Raw genomic sequence first — 23,810 nt, 5'->3', positions numbered from 1 at the left:
AGTGTGTTGTGCGCAGCTCTATCTGTCACCAGCGCCACAGAGCATCTCTCTGCCTTTTTGCCTTCCCTCTCAGCTCATCACACTTTTCCTCACAACTTTTCACGCTTTCACAGGGCAGAGAGTTGCATTTGTCCCGCTGTTAACTGAACAGAGAGAAAGAGAGAGGAGAGAATGTGCCACGGTCACCATGGGGAAAACCTTTAGTCGTAGGTCGTACAGTGAGACAGTGAAACGAGCTACGACCGGCATCAGGCAGTGTCTGATATTTTGGAAGGCTAGTCTCAGAGTGAGCCTCCTCACTGCAGAGAGGATCTCTGTCCCGTCAACAACGCACACCCCCAGAGTCAAAGCAACAGAGGGCAGGCATGAGCGGGTCCGACTCCACATCAGCCTGAAACTGCTATGACAAAACTTTGGTTGCAGCTACGATTGTCTCTTTGAACAACACACAGTGGAGAGGAGAGAAGCTCATGATTTTGCCTTCCCCGCGTACACCAGACATTTAAAGGAACAGGCCACCATTTTTCCATACTGAGATATGTTCTTACCTGAGCTTAGACGAGTTGATGATTGTACCTGTCTGGTCTTTGTGCCCGGGGAAGAGCTTGTTAGCTTCCGGCTTCACCCCCGTTTGGAGCTATGGAAAATGCTGGGAGGCCGAATGCTAACAACATCTTTGGTCGTTGTGCGTGACTGAGGGTACGCACAAAGACCAGACAGGTACGCATCAACTCGTCTAAGCTCAGGTAAGAACATATCTCAGTGTGGAAAAACGGTGGCCTGTTCCTTTAAGAGCCGTTCAAAAGAGCCGTTGGGTCATGATTGTCACATCACTACTGTACAGACTCCCACGGTGATGTTCTGTACAGCAGTGGCCCCTCCCCAAGCTTTACCCCCTACAAACCATACTGGAATGGAATATTTTCTGCTACAGCGGGTGGTGGTGGGGCTGGGAAGCGCACGTGCTGGTTCAGGAGCTGGACAGTGTTTAACTCACAGTGGGAGAGATGGTTTGTAGTTTGTCTTGTGAGTGTTTAATAACAATAATGACACTCGTTCTTCTCAGGGCTCCAGATGATCCTGCCCGACTACCTGCGGGAGAGCTTCGTCCAGGCCGCTCTGAGCTACATCGCCTGCAACGGAGAGGGAGACTTCGTGTGCAAAGACAACGACTGCTGGTGCCACTGTGGACCACAGTTCCCAGAATGCAACTGCCCCTACCTGGACATCCAAGCCATGGAGGAGAGTCTGCAGAGGATCACTCAGACCTGGGGGCTCATGTACAAGGAGTTTGAGGAGTCAGGTAAAAAGCGCCTTAAGGATGATGTTTCTGTGATTACGCTTTACAAGTCTGACAAGATTCTCAAAGGGGGAGTTTATGACAGACAATTAACTGTTACCATAGATATCCACCATGTTTCTGGGAACTAGAAGATAAACAAAGATTTTGGTTGGTCCGAAGTAAATTAATTTGCAAACTTAAAGGTGCAATATGCAACTTTTATGTGTTATAAAGTAGATATATGTGCGTATTTGACCTTGTGGACCAGTGGCTGTATGAGTGAAGAACATGGCACCTTTACTTTCCATCACAGTGACCTTTGCTCCAGGATCAGTTGTTGCATAATGCACCTTTATGTTCAGGTGGTGTTCTCTGGTGCCTGTGAACCAGGAAAGTGAGTCTGAGCTGAAGTGCACCGCGGGAGCAGGGGTGGAGCAGTGAAACTGTTAATCAATTTAATTCAGCCAGTTTTAGGAAATAACCAAGTGGTCTGTAGTGATGGGATTTACTCTGTACTGGGAGCCGAGTTTAGTTCAGCTTATTTATTTATTTGAACAGTATACATTAACCTCAAAGGATAGATGCATTGTACCAGGGTGTAGCACTTGTGCTCATTTCCACCTGACAAAGTCTTAATTAATAATTAATAATTAATAATACATTTTCATTTTTTATTTATTTTTTATTTAGCCTTTATTTAACCAGGTTAGTCCCATTGAGATCTTAGATCTCTTTTACAAGAGCGACCTGGCCAAGATAGGCAGCAACACTTGGTTTCCATACATTTAAAAAACATACACAACATTAGTAAAAACATTCACACACCGATGATCTGGACTGGACTGACATCACAAGAGACTTGAAACTATTCAAAGAAATAAGGTCCGTGATTTTGAAGTCCTTCTGCAGGAGGTTCCATGTAAATGGAGCCAAATAACTGAAAGCATCTTTCCCAATTCAGTCGCACAACAGGCACAACATACTGAAGGTGTCATTAGAACGAAGACTACGCTGACTCTTCTTCACTTTCAAAAGACAAGATAAATAAGAAGGCCAAGAAGTCCCTTGTAAATAAAAACATACCAATGAGAAAGTCGAGCCTGAAGTCCAACCCAATTCACTTTAGAATTGGGTTGGAAATACATTTCTCTCGCTTACACACTAATTACACAACATTGTGGGAACAGGTTTGTTTACAAGAAGCATTTTTTTTGGCCTGGTGTGAAAAAGTGTTAAAATTTAACCATGTGGTCAGCACTGTTGGCAACATATTCCGTTTTCTTTGGGATCCGTTCGTTTCAAAGACTTTTTTTTATTTAAATCCTCTATAATGACAATGGGACTGATATTTACGCTTAGAAAAACGTGTTTGTGAATCAAATCTATTAAAAAGAGGCTGTAACTTTGACTTTAGAGCAGAAAGCTTCACTCGCGTGGCCTCCGGGTTCTTATTGTCTCTTTTTTGTGGCTCTTGTGTTGAGTGTTTTCATACTCGTCCTGATTTTGACGCTCTTTTTTGCCATGTTTTGTCACTTTTTTTGCAGAAGCTTTTATTTGGGTAATGCTGAAGTGGAGAAGATCTGCTCGGTGAAGGTTAAGAGGTTAAACAGCCGCTCGGTCGTCACATGTGTCTGTTTGTGACGAGGGATTACGTTATATATAGTGCATCGTATCCCCTTTAACCTTATTAAACCCATTGTTTATTCTTCCACCCGGGCTGTCTAAACCTGATATCCCGCTTTAGAGTGAGGATGATGAAATTGCCAGTGCCTCCGATGTTTGTGGAAGGGATTTGCGCTGTATACAGTGGGCCGGCAGTATCATTGTCTCCGCCTCCACACAGTTATCCCGTCACATTGAGTTAATCCTTCGTTCTCTCGGCCGTGTTTAATCTGAAAGGTGATTCGACGCGTGTGTTCTCTAACTATTGCTATGGCAGGTTATGAATCTTCCACGTTGGCACGAACCCACTGTACTAAATTAACATAAAACAGACACCGGAAGATTAAAGCTAAACCAACAGCTTTCAGCGCAGGTAATTTACAAAATGTCCGCCGCGGATTAATCAACCACGGAGCCAATTTAGTGCCACTTTGATTCAACACATCATCGGGGACCAGCATTTCAATGCTTTTTTGCATAACGTTTTGGTATCATTGCGGCGTCTGCGGTCGCTCGCTGCCAAGGTGATTCATTCTGCTTTTTTAATTTAGCTGAAATGTCCATGAAGGCGAGTGCACAATACACGACGAAGGTCCTCGAAAAAACACTACTATGACTACTGCCACTGACTGGGAATATGGCTATTTCCTATATAAACCCATGAGAACCAGTTTAATATCAACATCACTACTATTCAGAGGTGGGACTTACTTGAACAAAGACTTGACTTGACTTGACTTGCTGTTTGTGACTTGAGGCCAATGACTCTTAATGACTTGCTATGACTTTATAGTTATTATTTATTTGAGTGAAACTGTTGAAAGATCAGGATTCATTGTGTTAAAGCGGCGCATCTATGTTTACATTTGGTAATTAGCCACATGCTTTTTCAGCTTCTGATGGAGCGTCTGATCAATACAGCGCGAAAGGTCAGGAGGAAATACATCGTGTTTATTTGGATGCATTAAAAGTTTTCTAAAGAGAGTGAAGAGGTGAAGATTCATAGACATTTATTAAGGACAGGAAAACGTTTGAAACAATGACTGAAGCTCCGGCGCAGACAGGAGCCTCCAGAACCACCATGTGTAAGAGCTGGATTAATGACAGAAATCTTGGGGCTTTTTGGTGTTTTAAGGCGTTCTCGCTAAAGTTACAGCACTTAGCAGTTATTTTACATATCCACACAGAGCCCAGTGACAGCGGGACTGAAGGCTGCGAGGAATCTACTTTGAGCAGGGGCGGATCCGAGTACACAGGGGCTGGGGCCTTACAGGGGAACCACAAAAAAACAAAAATAAAAAAAATATTTTATATTTCTCCTTTATCCTGCAGGGAATAGCAACTCATGTTTAAAAGACTCTTGTTTCCTTTATCTAAAGTCGCCCCCACCGGGCCCGCTTCCTTAAAACACTGTCCCAGTGATTTTGTACATAGACTGAAGCATTTAAAATATATATATTTAAAATTGTGTTGCGATTTAAATATTAACTACACTTTAAAATCCAAATCTCACTAAATCTTGAGAAAACACTTTATATTTTCAAGTAGATTAAACACATTTTTAAAAGTAGAATTAGGCTTAACGCTGACGTTTGTGACTTGAGGTGACTTGCCGGCTAAAGAAAGACTTTGACTCGACTTGACTCGACCCGACTTGACTTATTTTATTTATTTACTGACCTTTATTTAACCAGGATAGTCCCAATGAGATTACAAATCTCTTTTTCAGGGGAGTCCTGACTTGACCCCATGGCCAACTGACTTGGACTTGTTTGGGACTTGGACCTTCACGACTTGACTCGAGACTTGCATTAGTCACTTACTCCCACCTCTGCTACTATCAGTCAAAGGGGATTCATCTCAATCCCTGCAGGGCCAAGGAAATGAAAGACTGGCTGATATTAAACTTCTCATGAAATATAAATAAAACTGGAGTGTAGAGCACCGGTGTGAGAAAAAAAATATTGGCATCATGATGGGCTACATTTTTAGATTTAACCCAATGTTGGTCAAAACTGACAAAACACACACAGTGAGTGCATGAGAGGCCCCACACCCCCACCCCCCCTTATGCCGCCCTTGTGAGTTTGTAGCAGTGTCTTGTCCAAAAATATAAATAGCTCAAGTTTACATGACAGTGACTTACAGGGTCAGCTCATTAGTCCGACGTCTTATTCGGAAACTGTTCTTCAGTTGACTGGACCTGGTCTCCTCCCTGAAGGCAATACCTTGAAGGGTCCCTGGTGTTTCTGACGGCTTTTCGGGTGGAGTACATCTCCTTAATACAAGGGAGAGGGGCTCCACTGATCTTCTCCGCTGCTCTCACGATGCGCTGGAGGCTCCTTCGGCAGGAGGAAGTACTGGCGCCATGCCACACAGTGATGGAGCCGGTCAGGATGCTCTCTATAGTCCCTCTGTAGAAGAACCACACAGTGATGGAGCTGGTCAGGATGCTCTCTATAGTCCCTCTGTAGAAGAACCACACAGTGATGGAGCTGGTCAGGATGCTCTCTATAGTCCCTCTGTAGAAGAACCTCACAGTGATGGAGCTGGTCAGGATGCTCTCTATAGTCCCTCTGTAGAAGAACCTCACAGTGATGGAGCTGGTCAGGATGCTCTCTATAGTCCCTCTGTAGAAGAACCTCAGTGATGGAGCTGGTCAGGATGCTCTCTATAGTCCCTCTGTAGAAGAACCTCACAGTGATGGAGCCGGTCAGGATGCTCTCTATAGTCCCTCTGTAGAAGAACCTCACAGTGATGGAGCCGGTCAGGATGCTCTCTATATTCCCTCTGTAGAAGAACCTCACAGTGATGGAGCCGGTCAGGATGTTCTCTATAGTCCCTCTGTAGAAGAACCACACAGTGATGGAGCTGGTCAGGATGTTCTCTATAGTCCCTCTGTAGAAGAACCTCACAGTGATGGAGCCGGTCAGGATGTTCTCTATAGTCCCTCTGTAGAAGAACCACACAGTGATGGAGCCGGTCAGGATGTTCTCTATAGTCCCTCTGTAGAAGAACCACACAGTGATGGAGCTGGTCAGGATGTGCTCTATAGTCCCTCTGTAGAAGAACCACACAGTGATGGAGCTGGTCAGGATGCTCTATAGTCCCTCTGCAGAAGAACCACACAGTAATGGAACTGGTCAGGGTGCTCTCTATTGTCCCTCTGTAGAAGAACCACACAGTGATGGAGCTGGTCAGGATGCTCTCTATAGTCCCTCTGTAGAAGAACCACACAGTGATGGAGCTGGTCAGGATGCTCTCTATAGTCCCTCTGTAGAAGAACCACACAGTGATGGAGCTGGTCAGGATGCTCTCTATAGTCCCTCTGTAGAAGAACCACACAGTGATGGAGCTGGTCAGGGTGCTCTCTATAGTCCCTCTGTAGAAGAACCTCACAGTAATGGAGCTGGTCAGGATGTTCTCTATAGTCACACCCAGGAACTTAGCGCTGGCTTTAGTGGCAACATTAATGACCTTTGGCATCGTGTGGACTTTAAAGATCAGTGGGAGAGTTTAGCTCGTGCTGGTAACCCTCATCTTTAACTTTTCTAAGTAAATAAATCCGCTGCTGCCAGTCAGATTCGGCGAACAGCGTTCAGACTAATGTTTGGATATCGTTTCAGGCTCTGCGGTCACTCTTTGCCAAGGTGATTACAAGTCGCCGCACATTCATAATTAATGTCTTTTTTCATATTCAGTTGGAATAGCAGTGAGCGCAATTACTTCCAAAGTGTATGTTTTAATAGCCGGGTGCGAATGGAGGCCAAGCGCGTGCCCAGAATTATACGTCCTTTTAGCGCCGTAAAAATGTCCTTCACAGATGAATATTACCCTGCGCTCCAGCCGTGGAGGGAACACTTTTTTAATATTGACACAGATGCAGATCAGAAATAGCAAAGCGATTCTACCCCCTGCCTTATTACTGACCTTGAAAAGGGAAAATTGGAAAACTGTGCTAATTCTGCGCTGGCTCAGAGCTCTCTGGTAAACGGGGTAATGGGGATAATCATGAACAAAACTGACTCAAACTAGTGTGAAATTTCATTAAAGTTGATATTAGTAGATCGCGTGGATATATTTGTCCTACTAATGACAAGCTAATGGACAGATTTGACCAAAAATACTTGACTGCTCCTGACAAGTTGCCCGAGCTGCGTTGAAGGATGTGTGAAATAAAGAGGGCAGTTGTAGTGATGGTAAACTGTATAAATATGAGTTAGCATTTAGCTCAGAGGACACTTTTATACTGATATTTGTATCTACAGTAAAATCTCAAAAGGTCTGTACATTCATTAATGATTTCTAATGAAGCTTTGATCCGGATCGTTCAAATTTGTGATGTTTGGTGGCTAATGCTAACTGCTATACGTTTGTTAATGTGACGTCACGACATCCGCTTCCGGGTCATAGCGGCTAATATGTGAGAAAAAAAAAACATTAAAAACTCTTAAATACAACAATCAATATTTCTGAAACTTAACGGGGAGTACCTAATTATTCCTCAGACTCATTAGCCAAAAATGCCGCACCTACTGCTAAAAGAGTAATATTTACTAAAGTCGGTACTTCCGGGGTTAGCGTAGTAGCTCCGCCGTTAGCATTTATCTCCGCTAAACCGGAAGTACTGATTTTAGAAAATAATACTTTTTTAGCAGTAGGTGCGGCATTTTTGGCTAATGAGTCTGAGAAATAAGTAGGTTCAGTAACTCTCTGTTGAGTTTAAAAAATATTGATTGTTGTATTAAAGAGTTTTTTGTAGTTTCTCACACATCTAAGACCCCGGAAGTAGAGCTGTGATGTCACCACTTAACAAACGTATAGGCTAATTGACTAGCTTACTTGCTAACTTTCTACATACATTAGAATCAAACGTCATTTCTCCTTTTTTATTTCTATGGTAAACTATGCTTGGAACACAGAGGTCGGTTACACAAAAATGTAAATCAGATTTTTTTTGCCTCAGCCTGACATTTTAAACAGTGACATTGTCCATTGGAATAACCAAAGATCACATGGTTAGCATGCCAGCTAGTATCCATGGTAACGTGTGTCATTTCACCCGTACAGTGTGAACACCTCCGTCGTGGCCTCGTTCACTCCTCGTATGTGATTCAGATGCACAGTGTGAGTTAATGATTAATTAAGTTTTGCCCAGCTTAAGGCTACAGTCTGGTGTGGTTCAATAACATGCACTGTCCCTGCCAAATAAACCAAAAAAACAAAACAATTAGACACATGAGTGTGAAGAAATATTGGAAGTAAGTGCTTTATTTGTCAGTGTACAAGCGTACAATGAAATAGTGTTCAGGGGTTAGTCCTGAGCTGCTGCGACTGAGCCGCGCCGCCATTGTGGGCCGACCTGAGCACCAGGAGGTTGGGGAGACCTGGCTGCCTTCAGTCTCCTCTGAAACGGTGCAGCGCCTCCTAGGTTTATCCCTGTTTCAGAGCGTGGTGTCCTGCACTGGTCAGATCCTCTACCTCTTCCTTCCTCTTCCTCCTTCGCAGCTCCCTCCGCTCCACAATAGTCTTTCACCATCTTCTGGGAAGAGCTTAGCAGTTAATCTGTTTTATTCTCCAGTGAACGAACATTAGCCAGAACAAAAGTAGAGATAGAGGCATGTGTGGCTCGGCTGTGAGTCTCGCCTGGATACCTCCTTGTTTGTCCCTTCATTGTTTCCTGTGCCTCCTCTTGTGGCGCCTCCTCTGTGCTGCAGGTGTGGGGGCTCTTGGTGCCTCTTCAGTGTCTCAGAAGAAGAAATGTGTAGGTCTCAAATTGGTTTAGCTTTTGTTATATTTTAAAGAAACAGGCCGCCATTCTTCCATACTGAGGTATGTTCTTTCCTGAGCTTAGACGAGTTCATGTGTACCTCTCTGGTCTTTGTGCCCGTGAAAGAGTGTGATAGCTTCCAACTTCACCACCGTTTGGAGCTATTGGAATATGCTGGGAGAGAGGCCAAATGCCAACAACATCTTTGGTCGTTTTGCGTGACTGAGGGCACTTACAAAGACCAGACAGGTACGTATCAACTCGTCTAAGCTCAGGTAAGAACATATCTCAGTGTGGAAGAACGGTGGCCTGTTCCTTTAAAAAGCTGCTTCTTCATCACCATTATGAACTCTCTGTAATAAAAAATGACCCGCCGAACCTCACCAAAACACAGCAAAGACGTACAAAAGTTTCCAGTAAAACAATGCGTAACCAGCTGTACCAAGAGAGAGGGAGGTTGCTGCTTGTTTTCATGTTCTCTGTCAGGCATTTGACATTGTCCTTAATGGTGTTACAATTATACATGTTTGGACGAATCACGGGCGGCTTTTGCGAGAAGAGCAGCTCATTTGTGTTTGTTTGTGCTTCACTTTTCTCCATGTTGTCACAGTTCGTGCTGGATCAGGGATGTTTGGTGAAAATATCAGCGTTTATATCACTGACTGTGGAGAACTTTGCTCATTTGTTCAGTTGGCCTTGAGTTGGTTGCGCTCGCCTCCCCCCCTCGCTCCATGTTTGTTCATTTGGAAAATACTGAAGTACAACATTAGCAGGAGATTAGGCGTCCTTTCCATATACAGATTATTATAAATGTAAGGTCAATAGGAGGATTTCAAGCCACATTATACATGATTTGCCCACTTTAAACAATTTACAAAGGTGTCAGTGCCAAAACTAGTGTAAAAATCCTCAATAAAGCAAAATCAATGACCTGTAAAAGTCACATTAGGGACTCTAAAGAAGACACAAAGGGCATGAGGGCATGTCCTCATTCTACAAACGCCTTTACGTTGCTATCGATGCCCCTGAGTGGAGGAAGGGTCCATGTTGTTAGCTACATTTACACAGTGAAAGACAAGTAGTGATTTATTTGTGAGCCTCTGTGAGCCTCATTGAACGGCTTTGTTAAACGGCATCACGTGTGGTCACACTTTCCGCCCAGGGTCGTTTTCAGGGACTAACACAACACAAAGGTAGAAACAGGTGAACCCTTTGTGTTGTGTAAGGTCGACGGCTCTGAGGCGGTTACTACAGTCAGACACATTTATATCTCTGCATGGAACCGCCTCAACAATGACAGGGAAAAGCAGGTCGAGCCTCCAGCTGCTGAGACTTCAGTGGCTGTAAGGTAAAGGGACTGCATGATGTTGTCTCATAAGAAGACAAGGTGGAAAAAAAGTGGTGAACCTCCCGACTTCACATGGACACAGCACATTTTCTCCAGTTTGGCTTTACCCAAATCTAAAAGCTTCTGGGGGAAAAAAGCCACAAAAGATGACAATAAAAAAGGCAAAATAGGGACAACGCAAGGAAAAGATCAATTTAGATGAGTTTTGTTGGTCTTAGCTTTTAAATTAGACATTCTGAACGCTAGACACTAACATTTATCTTTGACAGGATGATGTCTTATAGAATAGGTTGCGTTCACGTGACATCACAATATTCTAAAGAGCCTATTCACCTTATTCCGCCCCGCCCACTTTTGCCACTTTTTGCGTTGTCCTCGGCACCTCGTTTTCCAGACACTTCCGGTCGAGCGCGAAGCCCGTTCATTTTAACGGAGAACGAGGGAAAATATTCTCCGCTCAAATCTGATGTTTAGTCGATTGATTTGTGTAAAATGGCCGATGTTCATTTGCACCGACATGTCGACACTGCAGCGTTTCTCTGGGCGGCCCGAAAACGGCTTTGTTTTCGTGTAGTGACTGATTTTATGCGGACATCTCCAGTCCCATGTTAACACATAGGAGAAAAGGGGCGGGCACAATTCATGGCGGCGCCCACGCGAGCCTCCGGAATAAGGTGAATAGATACAGACGGCCTAGGCATCGGCCATATATGGTCATGTTTGAAAACAGTTAAGGGGGAAAACAATTTGGAGAAAAATCTAAACTTTCTCTAATTATTCAAAAACAAAAACTTTAACAAATGCTGAATTATGAATATAGTTTTGTACTAAATAAAGATACAAAGACATGGAGAGGAGCAAAGTGATTCAACAGCCCATAAATGCATAAAAAAATGGAGAATGCTAACATGAATCTGCATGTTAGCATCGTGCTAATGCTAACACGACCAACGACTGCCGTATTTCGCTTCCACTGAACAATCCGCTTTGAACAAACATCCATGTGAACCCGATTTACCCTTGACTTTATTTGTATGTGATAAATAACTTTACATTTTGCCTGAAAATGGCTAAAAGTACTGAAAAATGGTGCTTCCCTAAAGATTCTGTTTTCCCCCTTGGCAAAGCCACGCCCCTTTCTATGACGCGATGCTGTCTGTATCTATATGTTTGTTAAGTGTGACATCACTGGAATAATAGATTATTTGAAAGTATTGATTTTTCACACTGTGGTCAATGTTTCCTCCTTAACATCTAAGTTTTCATGTCAGAGTATAAAAAAGACATAACTTACCCTTACTCTTACGATGTTTGTTTTATGAAGTAGCTACATCACTTCACAAAGCCGTCTTTCCCTCGTGCATTCTACTGTTTATATTCAGCAAAAGGTTTTAAATTGATGCCTCTATAATAATTGTTTACCCCCTACTCCTGCAGCGTCGGATATAAATGTGTCATTCACAGATCATTTAGACCAGGCATCTCAGACATGCGGCCCGCGGGCCAAATGCGGCCCGCGAGGTAATTTTTTGCGGCCCGCGAGATAATTACTTATTTATATTATATGCGGCCCGCCGGTAAATCACATTAAACACGTTAGAACTACATGTCCCATGAGGCACCGCGCGGTAGCGCCAACGCAGCTGCGGACGCGAGAATGTAAACATCAGACAGGGGAAGGGAGATGCACCGCTGTCCCTGAATGCATCTCCCACGCTGCCTCCACCAAAACAACAGCGCGTGGTTCCAGCAGCTACACCATGGATAAGTTAAGGCTTATTTACAACCTTAGACACGTAAAGCAAGTGGCGGTGGGCGCGGGGCAGGTGAAGACAGGCCTGTGTTTGAGGATTATAAAGTTTTTCCAGCTGGAGCTGAGGACTGACCAGACGAGTGAGAATCATGGATAAAGAGGTTTAAGATCAGCAAGTTCTCCGACGGATCCTCAGGAGATCGAGTGCACAGTGAGTGTAGTGTTTTTATGCTTATTCTGTGCAGTAAAGTCAGCCCTTAATGTGCGGCTGTTGCACGGACTTGTCTGACATGAAGCGCGTGCGTTTGTTGATGCGTTTGCCCGTGTTACACATTGAAAGGAGCGGGGTTGAACTGGTGTGAGTGTCCCATAGATTGAAAAAACTATTGCTATTCTTCAGTTTATGGACAAGCCCGACGCTGATGGTCTATTCACTTTTTGTTTATCCCGATTTGGCGAGAGCCCAACGCGTCAGGGAGAGCATGGCGGAGCGAGATCTCTCTGCTCCGCCTCCAACCCGGTGTGCGGGCTGGCGATCGTGTCCACATTCGCCCAATTCTTGGCAGATTTTTTGACAGAACGCGACAATTCCCAATAACCCGCAACAGCACGCAGCAGCGTGCCACCGCACGAAGCAGTGCAGGACGCATATTCGTGACAGTGCGTAATAATTCGTGCCATTAATCGTAACACGCAGCAACAGTTCGTGGCGCGTGAAACCTCTACCAATTCCACTCACATTCGTGATCCTGGGCCACGTTCGTAACGCATCGTGCCCATGTGTAAACCCAGCCTAGGACTTTGCAAAGCGAACACATTGCATTGCATAGTGTTTACAAGCGTCACAACAGTAAAGTGAGGAGCCTTTTCTCTCCATCTCTCTCTCAGAGCTACATTATCAGGTCAATGAATTTAATCTTTATTAAGGACACATGTGGGAACACATGATCCATAGTTACATTAAAAATAAAGAATATGGAAATGTATTAAAATACTGCAAATAATGACAGCAACATTGACAGTAAAAAATATAAGCCCCATCAGTTCTAACTGTGGATCAGAAAAAGGCCTGAGGACAGTGACCACATTATTTACATGAGGTGAATCTCACTGAGCTGATCTCAGACACACCAGAGTCTGGAAAAGTCGACACATTCATCGATGTATTTATTGTATGACAGGGTGAAAATTAACACAGAGCAAAACAAGTTTGAAGCTGATGCTTTTTGCTGGTGCTCATGATCAGCTCCAGTCCCTGGTCAGGCTTTTCTACATTAAATTAAAATGACATTTGTACATTTTGCATTTCTTTAAAAGGCTCACAGACAGAAACTGGACCTGACTCCTGAAACATCACTGATGCCCAGAACCAAAATGGGATTATTTACAAAAAACTAATTGTCTAAGTCTGTAATTTCAAATTTAGAAGCTCAGCAAATGTTTGGCTGATTGGAAACATCTGGAAGCTTAAAAATGTGCAGATACGTAATGTACAGTCTATTTTAAGTTATATTATAGCAAACAATAAAAAGTTGCTAAATCATAATTGACTTAATATGAAAGGCTTCGTCAGTTGCGGCCCCCGACCAACACTGGGTTTGCATTTTTGGCCCCCAGTCCAAATGAGTTTGAGACCCCTGATTTAGACTCTTCCTTTAATTTGTATTAGTCTATGAGAAATATCTGGACTTTTAGGCACAATTTCAGTCTCTTAAACCATTTTTATTCTACTTTTTGTCAGCAAAAATAAAGCTTTGACGTAAATGATCGATACAATCTGTAGTTCCATGGTCCATGTGTCCTTTCTATACCCCTGTCCCTAACGTCCTCTCTCCCCGTGTGTTTTCCCTCAGATGAGTTCCGCTCGTTCTTCCAGCGGCTGCCGCAGACCCACTTCCTGAACGTGTCGTCTCTGCAGACCCTGTGGTCGGCGGACGCTCAGTTTCAGGCCCGGTTTGACCAGCTCCAGAGCGGCATGAGGCTTCTCTCCAAACGCGCCCATCGAGTCATCTTCAAACTGTTCAGCCTGAGCAAGAGGTGCCACCGCCAGCCCAAAGTCCACCTGCCCCACGAACGGTGAGCCGGAACACTGCTTACGTAAAACAAGTGACAAAGAGAGGGTTTTCGGGGTTCGCATGTGGTTCATGTGTGAAAATGTGCAGGAAACGGCAAAGTGATGGGATTGTTTTCTCTTTTGTTGAGCTGGGTCATTTGGATTGTCTCACCAAATAGAGATGACTCTTGGTCAGTGATGCAAGTAATGCCATAACCTTTAATATGAACACTTTTTTGTCATACCGAGTATTCTAACGCGTTACTATTTCCAATCCAGTCATAAGTAAGTGCTTTTATTTGTCATCATACACATATATAACGAAATTCCTACCTGTGAAACTCCGCCTTACAGTTAAATATAACAGTCTTTCACCATCCTCTGGGAAGAGCGTAGCAGATGAATATAATCTGTCTCGTTCCTCAGTGAACAAACATTAGTCAGAAAGAAGATTTGTGTAGCTTAGCTGTGAGTCTTGCCTTCAGTTTCTGACACTGATGCATGAATGAGAGTGTGAGTGGTTCCTTGTTGTAAAGCGCTTTGAGTGCCTCATGTAGGTAGATAAGCGTAGCCATTTACCTTTTACTTGTCATAAAGTAAAGTAAATCAACAGTTAAGTAAAAAATATTAAAATATCCTCTGAACTCCACCTAAGTTGCATATTTAGGCTATATCCACACAAGGACCAAACGCTTATCTTCTCAGAAACTTTCTTTGTGAGCCTGAAGCAGCTCAGTAAATGTGTGCGTCCACATGGGTCGACTCAGGTCTGTGAAAACGGCGCAATTCATCCTCCAGGCCTGTGTGAGGCGCTGTGACGCTAACACAGATAATAGAACAAGATGTAGAGGCGCATGTGCAGTAAACTTTAGTGGAAACAGTGAAAATGAAACTGATCGGAGGAGGAGAGTTTATTCTTCAGACATAACGGGACTAAAGCAGAAAAAACGTGGTCCGTCAGTGACCGGACCAAAAACACAGACTGACTCGGTGTTTTTCTACTTGTCACCTGTGGCTTGTGGACGGCAGTGGAGCAAAGAGGGGCGGAGTCAAACCATCATAGATCCATGAGGAAAACTCATTATAAGGTCAGTAGATGATGAATCACAGACTCTGGAGCTGTGTCATCGTTTCACGTAAACGGCGTTTTGAGATCTTTCCACTCTGGGACCAAGTTTGGAAAATGTTCGTTTAGACCCCTAAAACACCGGGCTCGTATGGACGATACACTGGATTGATGAAATATCTTTGCGTTTGGTCCTCAGCTTGACTTCTTATGGACACGGCCTTAAATCTTCTATTGAAGCACGAGTAGTACTTTGCTGTTTTTGTCACGTCAGAGTAGCTCACAGAGTATTAAAGGGTTCCGGATTTTTGACATAGGGCCTCATTTCCTAGTTATACAGAGTGTTGTTGATTTCTGTAGATATTTTTTTTCTTAAATTCATATATTTGAAGACTTTAGTGGTGCTAGGCTAGTGCAAGGCTAGTGCATTTCTATGGTATCATTAAACAGTCTGGCGTTATAAGTGATTTGCCTCAGGTGCACTGTGGAGCGGGTCAGACTGTTTTTAATGCAGGCTAGCTGATACCATAGAAATGCACTAGCCTAGCGCCACTAAGCTCTTCAAATATAAGAACTGCATGAATTTAAGATAAAAATATCTCCAGAAATCAACAACACTCTGGATAACTAGGAAATGAGGCCCTATGTCAAAAATCCTGAAATATCCCTTTAAAGGTTAGAGACCCTGATTGAGGAGGTTCAGTGTGGGACGGCCTAAAGACATGTCGTATTGAACATTCTGTACTGGTTGCATTGACCAAAAAGCCGACCGAAAAAAAAACATCCATAATGTGTGACGTAAGGGTTATTCAAAACAAGACATAAATAAACTGAAATGAAGAATAGTCTATTATTAATTCCCACAATAATGTCATGACCCACTTCTGACTGCAGCCTCTTCTTCCATCTAACCTTGTCCTACAAAGTCCGTTTCCCCCGGTTTCCCCCCGGTTTCCCCCCCGTCCCGGACCCGTGTGGGGAGGGGTGTGAAATGGCCAGTCTGTAAGCATCAACAGGAGGCACAGCAGATGCTTCTGATTAATGCGCCGTGTTTGTGTTTGTCTGATGAAAACCGGGCTTTTCTCCGGCGCCGCACGCTGTGGACAAAATGCATCGCAGCGGGACCCCTCGCCGTTCGCCCCACTCCAGTCCCGCGGGGAAACAACGGATTGTTTAAAACATTCACAACCAGGCCATTTGTGGAAGAAAGAGGAGCATTAAATTAAACATAAAAGCAAGATCGGTCTTATAAGAAGAAAAAGAAGAGCGAAACCTTTACCTAAGTGAAAGTCCATTCTATAATAGATTCTTTTTTTTATTTTTTATTATTATTAAGATTTCAGACAAAAAAAAGAATAAGAAATGGATCGACAAGCACAAAAAGTCCCACAGAAAATGGTTGATTTCTTGATATGTTCCTTTCTGAGCAGCTCCAATCATGTCCAGCAGTTTGATCAGTGTATGAGCTTTGATTTTATCATCTTGAATTGGTCTGGTGCTCAATTCCAACAGTTTTTCCCAATTTCATTGGCTGATTTATTGAGCCTTGAACCGCAAAAAACAAGGTAACATTTGAAGATTTGTCCACTTCGAATTAGTTTATTCAAAAACTAATCAAGATATCCAAAGTCCCTACTGAAAAAAAAAATGTTGTGACTAACATACACAAAATAAAACCATGATTGATCATAAGCGCCACTGCAGGTGTCGTAGCTTGTTGTGTTTTTTTAATCATTTTTTGTCCGTGAGAGTAAATACTACGCTGACAGAAAAGGCGAAGGGACAGAGGGATATTGTTCATCCAATTACACAATGGAGATCATTTTTTTCACTCAAACTTGGCTGTAAATACTGCTTAAGTGGCGCTAGCCCACAGTTAGCTTTGCCCGTTAGCCTGCTAGCTTCGTCTTCGTGATTCCATTAGTGTGTATTGGTGACTACAACCCGGTGGCAGCAAAGTTGCAATTGTGGTTTTCTGGCCAGAGACACGGGGGGGGATGAAAGACCCCCCAATCATCCCATTAACACTTGTGTTATCAGGTTTAGGGCATTTAAGGATGGTGAAGTTTTACAAGCAAACGCTAACCTTACCTTAGCCTTAACACTAAGAATAGTGGAGTTTACAAAAGGTGTCTTTCAGGCCTGAGCACAAATCTGACCAATCAGGGAGTCGATATGCAAATATTGAGGGGGGAAAAAATGGTGACCAGCTTGTTTTTGGAGGTCGGGGAAACCGGAGTACTGCCTTAAGGCTCCTCTGAAACGGTGCAGCGCCTCCTGGGTTTGCCCCTGTTTCAGAGCGTGGTGTCCTGCACTGGTCAGCTCCTCCTCCTTCGTCTAACTCAAGGGTGTCAAACATAAGGAAAATCCAGAGTATGTAAAAAAAAAAAAAAGTACGTCTCTAGCCCATTCCTGTGCAGAGTTATGACTTTTTAAAGAATAACCAGAATGCTCATTCCAGCCACTAGGGGGCATTACATTTAAAAAAAAAAAAAGGAAAGAGTTCCACACGTGTCCAGCAGAGGGCACTGACATAATAAGAGCTCAGGATATGAACAACACATTATATAGCCACGTGGTAAATTGACAGTCTGCCCCAGGGCGGCTGTGGCTTCAATAACAGCTTACCACCACCGTGTGTGGAGTGAATGAATAATGACTATGTAGTGCTTTGAGGAACTTGTGACACAGGCTTGTAAAGTGCAATACAAGTGTAAGATGTTGTTATTAGTGAAGCTACAGTCAACCTTATTATTATTTTTTTATTGGAAACATTTTCTTTATTGTATGCGGCCCACGACCCAAAATGAGATTGACACCCCTGCTCTAACTCCTGCGCAGCTCCCTCCGCTCCACAACAGTCTCTCACCATCTTTTGGGAAGAGCGTAACAAGCAAATATAATCCGTCTTCTTATTCTCCAGTGAACGTCCATTAGCCAGAACAATAGTAGGAATAGAGGCTTGTGTGGGGCTTGGCTGCAAGTCTTGCCTGGATACCTCCTCGTTTCCCTTTTGTGTTTCACCTCCTCTGTGCTGCAGGTGGGGGGGGGCTCTTGGTGCCTCTTCAGTGTTTCAGAAGAAGACATTTGTAGGTCTCAAATGTAATACGGAATCTCTGCAGAAAACAAAAAGCTGAACCTCCACAAAAACACAGCGAAGACTAACTAAAGTATCAATGTAACAATGTGGAACAGAAAGGTTAAGAGGTGCTACTTGGTGTTTGACGGTTTCACTCTTTTAGATAATGCTCCGATACTTTTTTCCCACTGAAAACCTCCTGGACGTGGCATTTCTGCTGCTTTGTTGCATTTTACAAGAATTGAAACCACACCGGTTGTTTGTGCCGTTATAACATTTCACGATGATTCAGAGGCTTTTGTTTTTTAAATTCCGTCCTTGTTTTGGCTTCACTTTTTTTTTTTCCTTTTTTTTCTTTCTCCCCCGTCTCCCTCCAAATTGTGAATACCAATTTTTGAAAACAAAGCCCACGCTCGCTCTCGGCCTTGTTGCCGCCGCGGCTGACACGGACATCTCTCAAACCTACGGCAGCAGACCGTCACTGACAGAGAGAATACCCACCTCTGCAGTCGCTACGGTAACACACGCATACATCACACGGAGGGAAAAGCAAACAAACAGAGCCTCCCCCCCTCCACAGCACACTGGACATACATGCATCCATCACACGGGAGCAGCAGGAACGGATCTTCTACTTTTTATGATGAAACAATGAATGGATGAAGAACTGCCATGGATCAGATGTTGGGTCTGTCCTGAGCCGCCGTGGACGTGACCGGCATGTTTGTGGAGGGAGGGGAAACCTGAGGACCCGGAGGAAACCTACGCAGACACAGGGAGAACCACGCTTGTGTGGCTTAGCTCCGAGTCTTGCCCTGGTACCTCCTCGTTTGTCCCTTTTTTTGTTTCCTGTAGCGCCTCTTGGGTCGGCCCCACTGTGCTGCAGGTGTGGGGGACTATACGTTTGTTAAGTGTGACGTCACGACTTCCGCTTCTGGGTCCTAGCATACCGGCTAATATGCGAGAAAAAAACAACGTTAAAAACTCTTTAATATGACAATCAATATTTCTGAAACGCAGACTTATTAGCCAAAAATGCCGCACCTACTGCTCAAAAAGTTATATTTACTAAAGTCGGTACTTCCGCGGTTAGCGTAGCTGCTGTGCCGTTAGCATTTATCTCTGCTAAACTAGAAGTACAGATTTTAGTAAATAATCCTTTTTTTAGCAGTAGGTACAGCATTTTTGGCTAATGAGCCTGAGAAATAAGTAGGTTCAGTCACTCCCCGTTGAGTTTCAGAAATATTGATTGTTGTATTAAAGAGTTTTTTGTAGTTTTTCACACGTCTAACACCCCTGAAGTAGTATTGGTGCCTCTTCCTCTGTTTCCTTCATGGGCAGTACGGACTCTCTGTTGTAAAAATCCACTGTTTTTCACAAAATCACTGCACAGATGCACTGAACCATGATCATGAAGGAGTATTCATGAGATCATTGTTGCTGTGCGTGTTAGAGAATAACATTAAATCACTATTTATCATACTGGGTCAGGCTTTACAGTCGTATCTCTGGCATAGTCTTGACTGTGGTGCTCAGGCGCTCACTCTCAGCCTCTGCATGTTTTGTTTGCATATCAGCATGACGCTCTGACAGGGTCTTTATCCCTTTTCTGTGGAAGCATAGACAGACTTGAATGGTAGGACGAGCACAATGTCTCGGGTTCATGTCTGCAGGTCCCGCACCGATGGTAAATAAACTTCTCCTGTATAAGACATCCAGACTGCTGCCTATTCTTCATCTATCCTCTCGAACACCATTGTTAATTCTCAAACAGTAAGTTTATACAAAGTCCTTGCAACTGTTATAATGAATTATGAAACCTTTTGACCTCACATGAATGAATTGTTTCATTCATCATGAATTCCCCTCCTGGAACCGTCACATTAATGTGGTGGAGGGGTTTGAGCACCTGAATAATCCTGGAGCTCTGTTATCGGGGGCTCCGTGCCACTGTAGGGTCTCCCAGGGCAAACAGGTCCTAGAAAAAGAGCGGTCCAGAAGCCCCTTATGAGAGACCAACAGGCCTGAGAATCTGCGGACCCACCGCCGGCAGGAGGAGCCATAGGGGTGCAATGTGTGATTTGGGCAGCTCGGACGGCCCCCACAACCCGGAAACAGAAAAGTGGAAGAAAATGGAAGGATGGATCATCATGAATTATGCCTGAACTCATATATCCTTATTATAAAGCATTTAGTTTTGTCAATGAGAAAAACGTTCTGTTGCTGTGTTTTATACAGCGGTCTTTTAGGGACAGTGCATGAACACATATGGGTCTCATGCATGTAAACATGCCACGTCAGATTGTCCCACACTCATCCTGGCCTATTGTACATGTTTTTAGTGGAGGAGATCTACACAGACACGGGGAGAACACACGGGAGAAAGAACCGGGGACCTTCCAGCTGTGAGGCACGAGTTCTAACCACCGTGCCACCAAATATTTAAAAGTTCGGCGACTGGAACCCACTAACTCAGAGGATCTCAGTCATTTCATCGGCCTGATCTCTCCTGGTGCGTTGGAAAGGTTTATTTATTCATTAATTTTTTAATATTATATTTATACATTTTTGTTATTTTACATGTACAAAACCAAATGAAATGATCAAAACAAAGCAACCGACAAGTACAACATTGTAATTATCCAGATGTGATGACCTGGCACTGAGCCGGGGGGGGGGCTCCCAGACGGCCTCAAATCTCTGTTGTCTGTCCATATTATCCATGCGAGTCTGTTTCATGTGTATTGCAAACATTATTTCATGGGGGATTAGTTGATTTCCAGGTCAACAATATTATATAAGTTTTCCAGCCACCAGCGTCCCGAGCTGTGTTTACGACCACACTCAAGTCGTGTATCCGTGATTTTCTGTAGAAGATCCAAACATTGCCAAGTCGTGGTCTGGTTCAATATCTGTAAAACAACATAGAAAGGTTTATTTTTCCCTTCTCGTCAGTCTGATTCTGAAGGACAAGGCGATTTGCAGATACAAAAGGAAACATTTGGCCATGATATAACCATTCGTGAGATCAACCTTGGAGAAAGATCATTCCCACAGTCGTGCATGAGTCGGTGCCTGACACGAGCCGTTCCTCTGCGCGTGAAGGTTAAACGTCTTCACAAAGACACGAGTGAAGACAACAGTGGAGCCGCAGGAGGCTGTGAAACGAGCGCTTTTTCTCCTTCTACCCAGAGTGTTGACGTTCCAGTCGGTGAAACAGCCTTGTGGCTTTGACATGACGAGTATGTTCCTTTTTTGTGCTGTTTTGTTCAGTAGTAAATGACACTGACGTACGGAACGAACTTTAGACTCAATTGAATCATGGCACGGAAAAGATAAGTGGGTCGTTTCTTTTATATAAAAATGACTTTTATATAAAAATGACTGCATACTTTATAACAAACAGGACACTATGATCCCTCTGAGTGCAGTGTGAGCTTGATGCTGTGTATCCAGAACTCACTAAGAAAAAAGAAGATGAGAAAAGATGATCTCACAATGGAGAAATGTGAAAACAGTTAATCTCTTAACTCCCACCTGAACGGATTCCATTTTCTCCAGTTTGGCTTTACCCTAATCAAAAAGCTTCTTGGGGAAAAAAGCACCAAAACAGCCACAAAAAATGAGAAGAAAACAAGGATGTAAACGCAACAAAAATGTGACAAAAACTCAACCAAAAAGTGACCAAAAACTCAACCAAAAATGTGACAAAAACTCAACCAAAAAGTGACAAAAATTCAACAAAAATGTGACAAAAATTCAATAAAAATGTGAGAAAAATTCAACCAAAAAGTCACAAAAAATTGACAAAAAATTGACAAAAATTAAACCAAAATTGACAAAAAATCAACAAAAATGTGACAACTCAACCAAAAAGTGACAATTATTCAACAAAAAAGTGACAAAAATTCAACAAAAATGTGACAAAAACTCAACCAAAAAGTGACAAAAATTCAACAACAACAAAAAAAAAAAATTCAAATGAGGTGCTACACATACCTATATAATAGCCAAAGAGGACAGAATGCATTTGGTTTAGGTGGTTGGTAAGAGGTTAAAGAGTAAATAGAGGTGTCTTATGTACAACTCAACAAAAAAGGGTCAAAAAATCAACCAAAAAGTGACAAAAATTCAACAAAAATGTGACAAAAATTCAACCAAAAAGTGACCCTTGTTTTGCAAAGGGGTTATTGCACATGTTACTTTACAGTCTTGTTGTTCAGTCTGACAGCAGTGGGGATGAAGTACCTGAGGGTGTCTCAGTCTTCCACTGAAAGAGCTGCTCAGCTCCTCTACAGTCCCCTGCAGTGGGTGGGAGGTGTTGTCCATGATGGAGGTGAGCTTGGCTAACACCCTCCTGTCCCTCACCTCCTCCACAGAGTCCAGAGCTGGCCCTCCTGATCAGCTCAGTCTGTTCTTGTCCCGCTCTGTGCGGCCCGGGGCCCAGCACACGGCAGTGTAGTGGAGAGCAGAGGCCTGCTCACTCTGAAGGACCTCAGTCTCCTTAGAAGGTGGATGCCACTTTGGGGCGCAGTCGGTAGAGTGGGTCATCTCGTGATGGGAAGGCCGTTGGTTCGAATCCCAACTCCCGCAAATGCACACTGTCGCTGTGTCCTTTGGCAAGACACTTCGCCCTACTTGCCTCCAGTGTCTGTGTACACTGGTGTATGAATGAGAGAGTGAATAGGCGACTGGTTCCTCACTGTAAAGCGCTTTGGGCCTGATTAAGGAAGAAAAGTGCTGTTTAAGTTGAGTCCATTTACCATTTAGTTTATTGTTGAGGTGAACACCAAGGTACTTGATACCTTGGTACCCCCCTGGGTCCCCCCCCTGGATGGTCTGAAAATCATCACTAAAGAAACTCCAGAGTAAATGTGATATTCCTGTGTGATCAGATGTGTACAAAGAGCCTGTAGTTTAAATTAGCTAAATCTCATTGGGGTGAACACGGTTAAAGCTCTTTTGGATCTGGAAGTTCAGCTCAAAGGTCCTGGGTTCGATTCCCACCTGGACGTGGCTTTTCTGTGTGGAGTTTGCATGTTCTCCCCGTGTCTGTGTAGTTTAGTGGGAAAAACATTAATCCTCCAGCCAGGTGTTTCTGATCATAGATATATACAGGCTAGATGTCTTAAGGCAGAGTCACTTCCGGCATAACGGGCGGCCATCTTGCCACAGGGAAGCTTTCTGGCAAGCTCAAGTAAGTGAGTGATCAGCACGAACACAAATCCTCATATTTCGCTCAAATCTTCTTTTACAATTAACGTTTCTTACAAACGTTATTAACGTGGCTACAATTCTGAATGGAACATGTTGAAATAAAGATTTTCTTTTTTTTATTCATGTGTTTGCAGTGTCACACCTACATCTCTGAGGTTTATAACAAGCCAAACCATTTGAAAATCGGTAGAAAATTGAGCATGTTATGGTTATTTAAAAGTACATGCACCATAAAACACAATGTTATGAGTGAGCGAGCTCCCTGTGGCAAGATGGCCGCCGTGTGCGGACGTCACCCTCCATTGGCCAGCAGCGCGTATGAGACATCTAGCCTTTATATATATCTATGTTTCTAACCGCCAGCCTGGCTCCACATCATGGAGACGGGTCCCTGAGCTCACTGCTCCTACAGGAGGATGGGTCAAGTGCAGAGAACTCATTTCTCCACAGAGATTAATAAAGTATAACATAACATCTAATTACAGGACAGAGTAGTTGTGGAGTTCGTTCTGGGTGATTTGGTGTTTTAGAGTTTGTTATATTACAATGGGACATTAATTGGATTGATGCTAATGATTAC

The 23,810-nt window shown here is 43.5% G+C and overlaps 1 protein-coding gene across 1 annotated transcript in view; it reads left to right on the top strand.

Moving 5' to 3' along the window:
- LOC306964223 (BMP/retinoic acid-inducible neural-specific protein 3-like) overlaps positions 1–23,810 on the top strand; it is a 265,623-nt gene that overhangs the window by 209,403 nt on the left and 32,410 nt on the right. The window contains exons 6-7 of the mRNA XM_079558193.1: positions 1,067–1,303; positions 13,669–13,891. Of these exons, the coding sequence (XP_079414319.1) occupies positions 1,067–1,303; positions 13,669–13,891 (460 nt within the window). The remainder of the gene's footprint in view (positions 1–1,066; positions 1,304–13,668; positions 13,892–23,810) is intronic.

Source organism: Gobius niger, assembly GCF_951799975.1.
Source record: "Gobius niger genome assembly, chromosome: 6".
Taxonomy (NCBI): Eukaryota; Metazoa; Chordata; class Actinopteri; order Gobiiformes; family Gobiidae; genus Gobius; species Gobius niger.
This window is presented reverse-complemented; position numbering and strand designations above follow the sequence as displayed.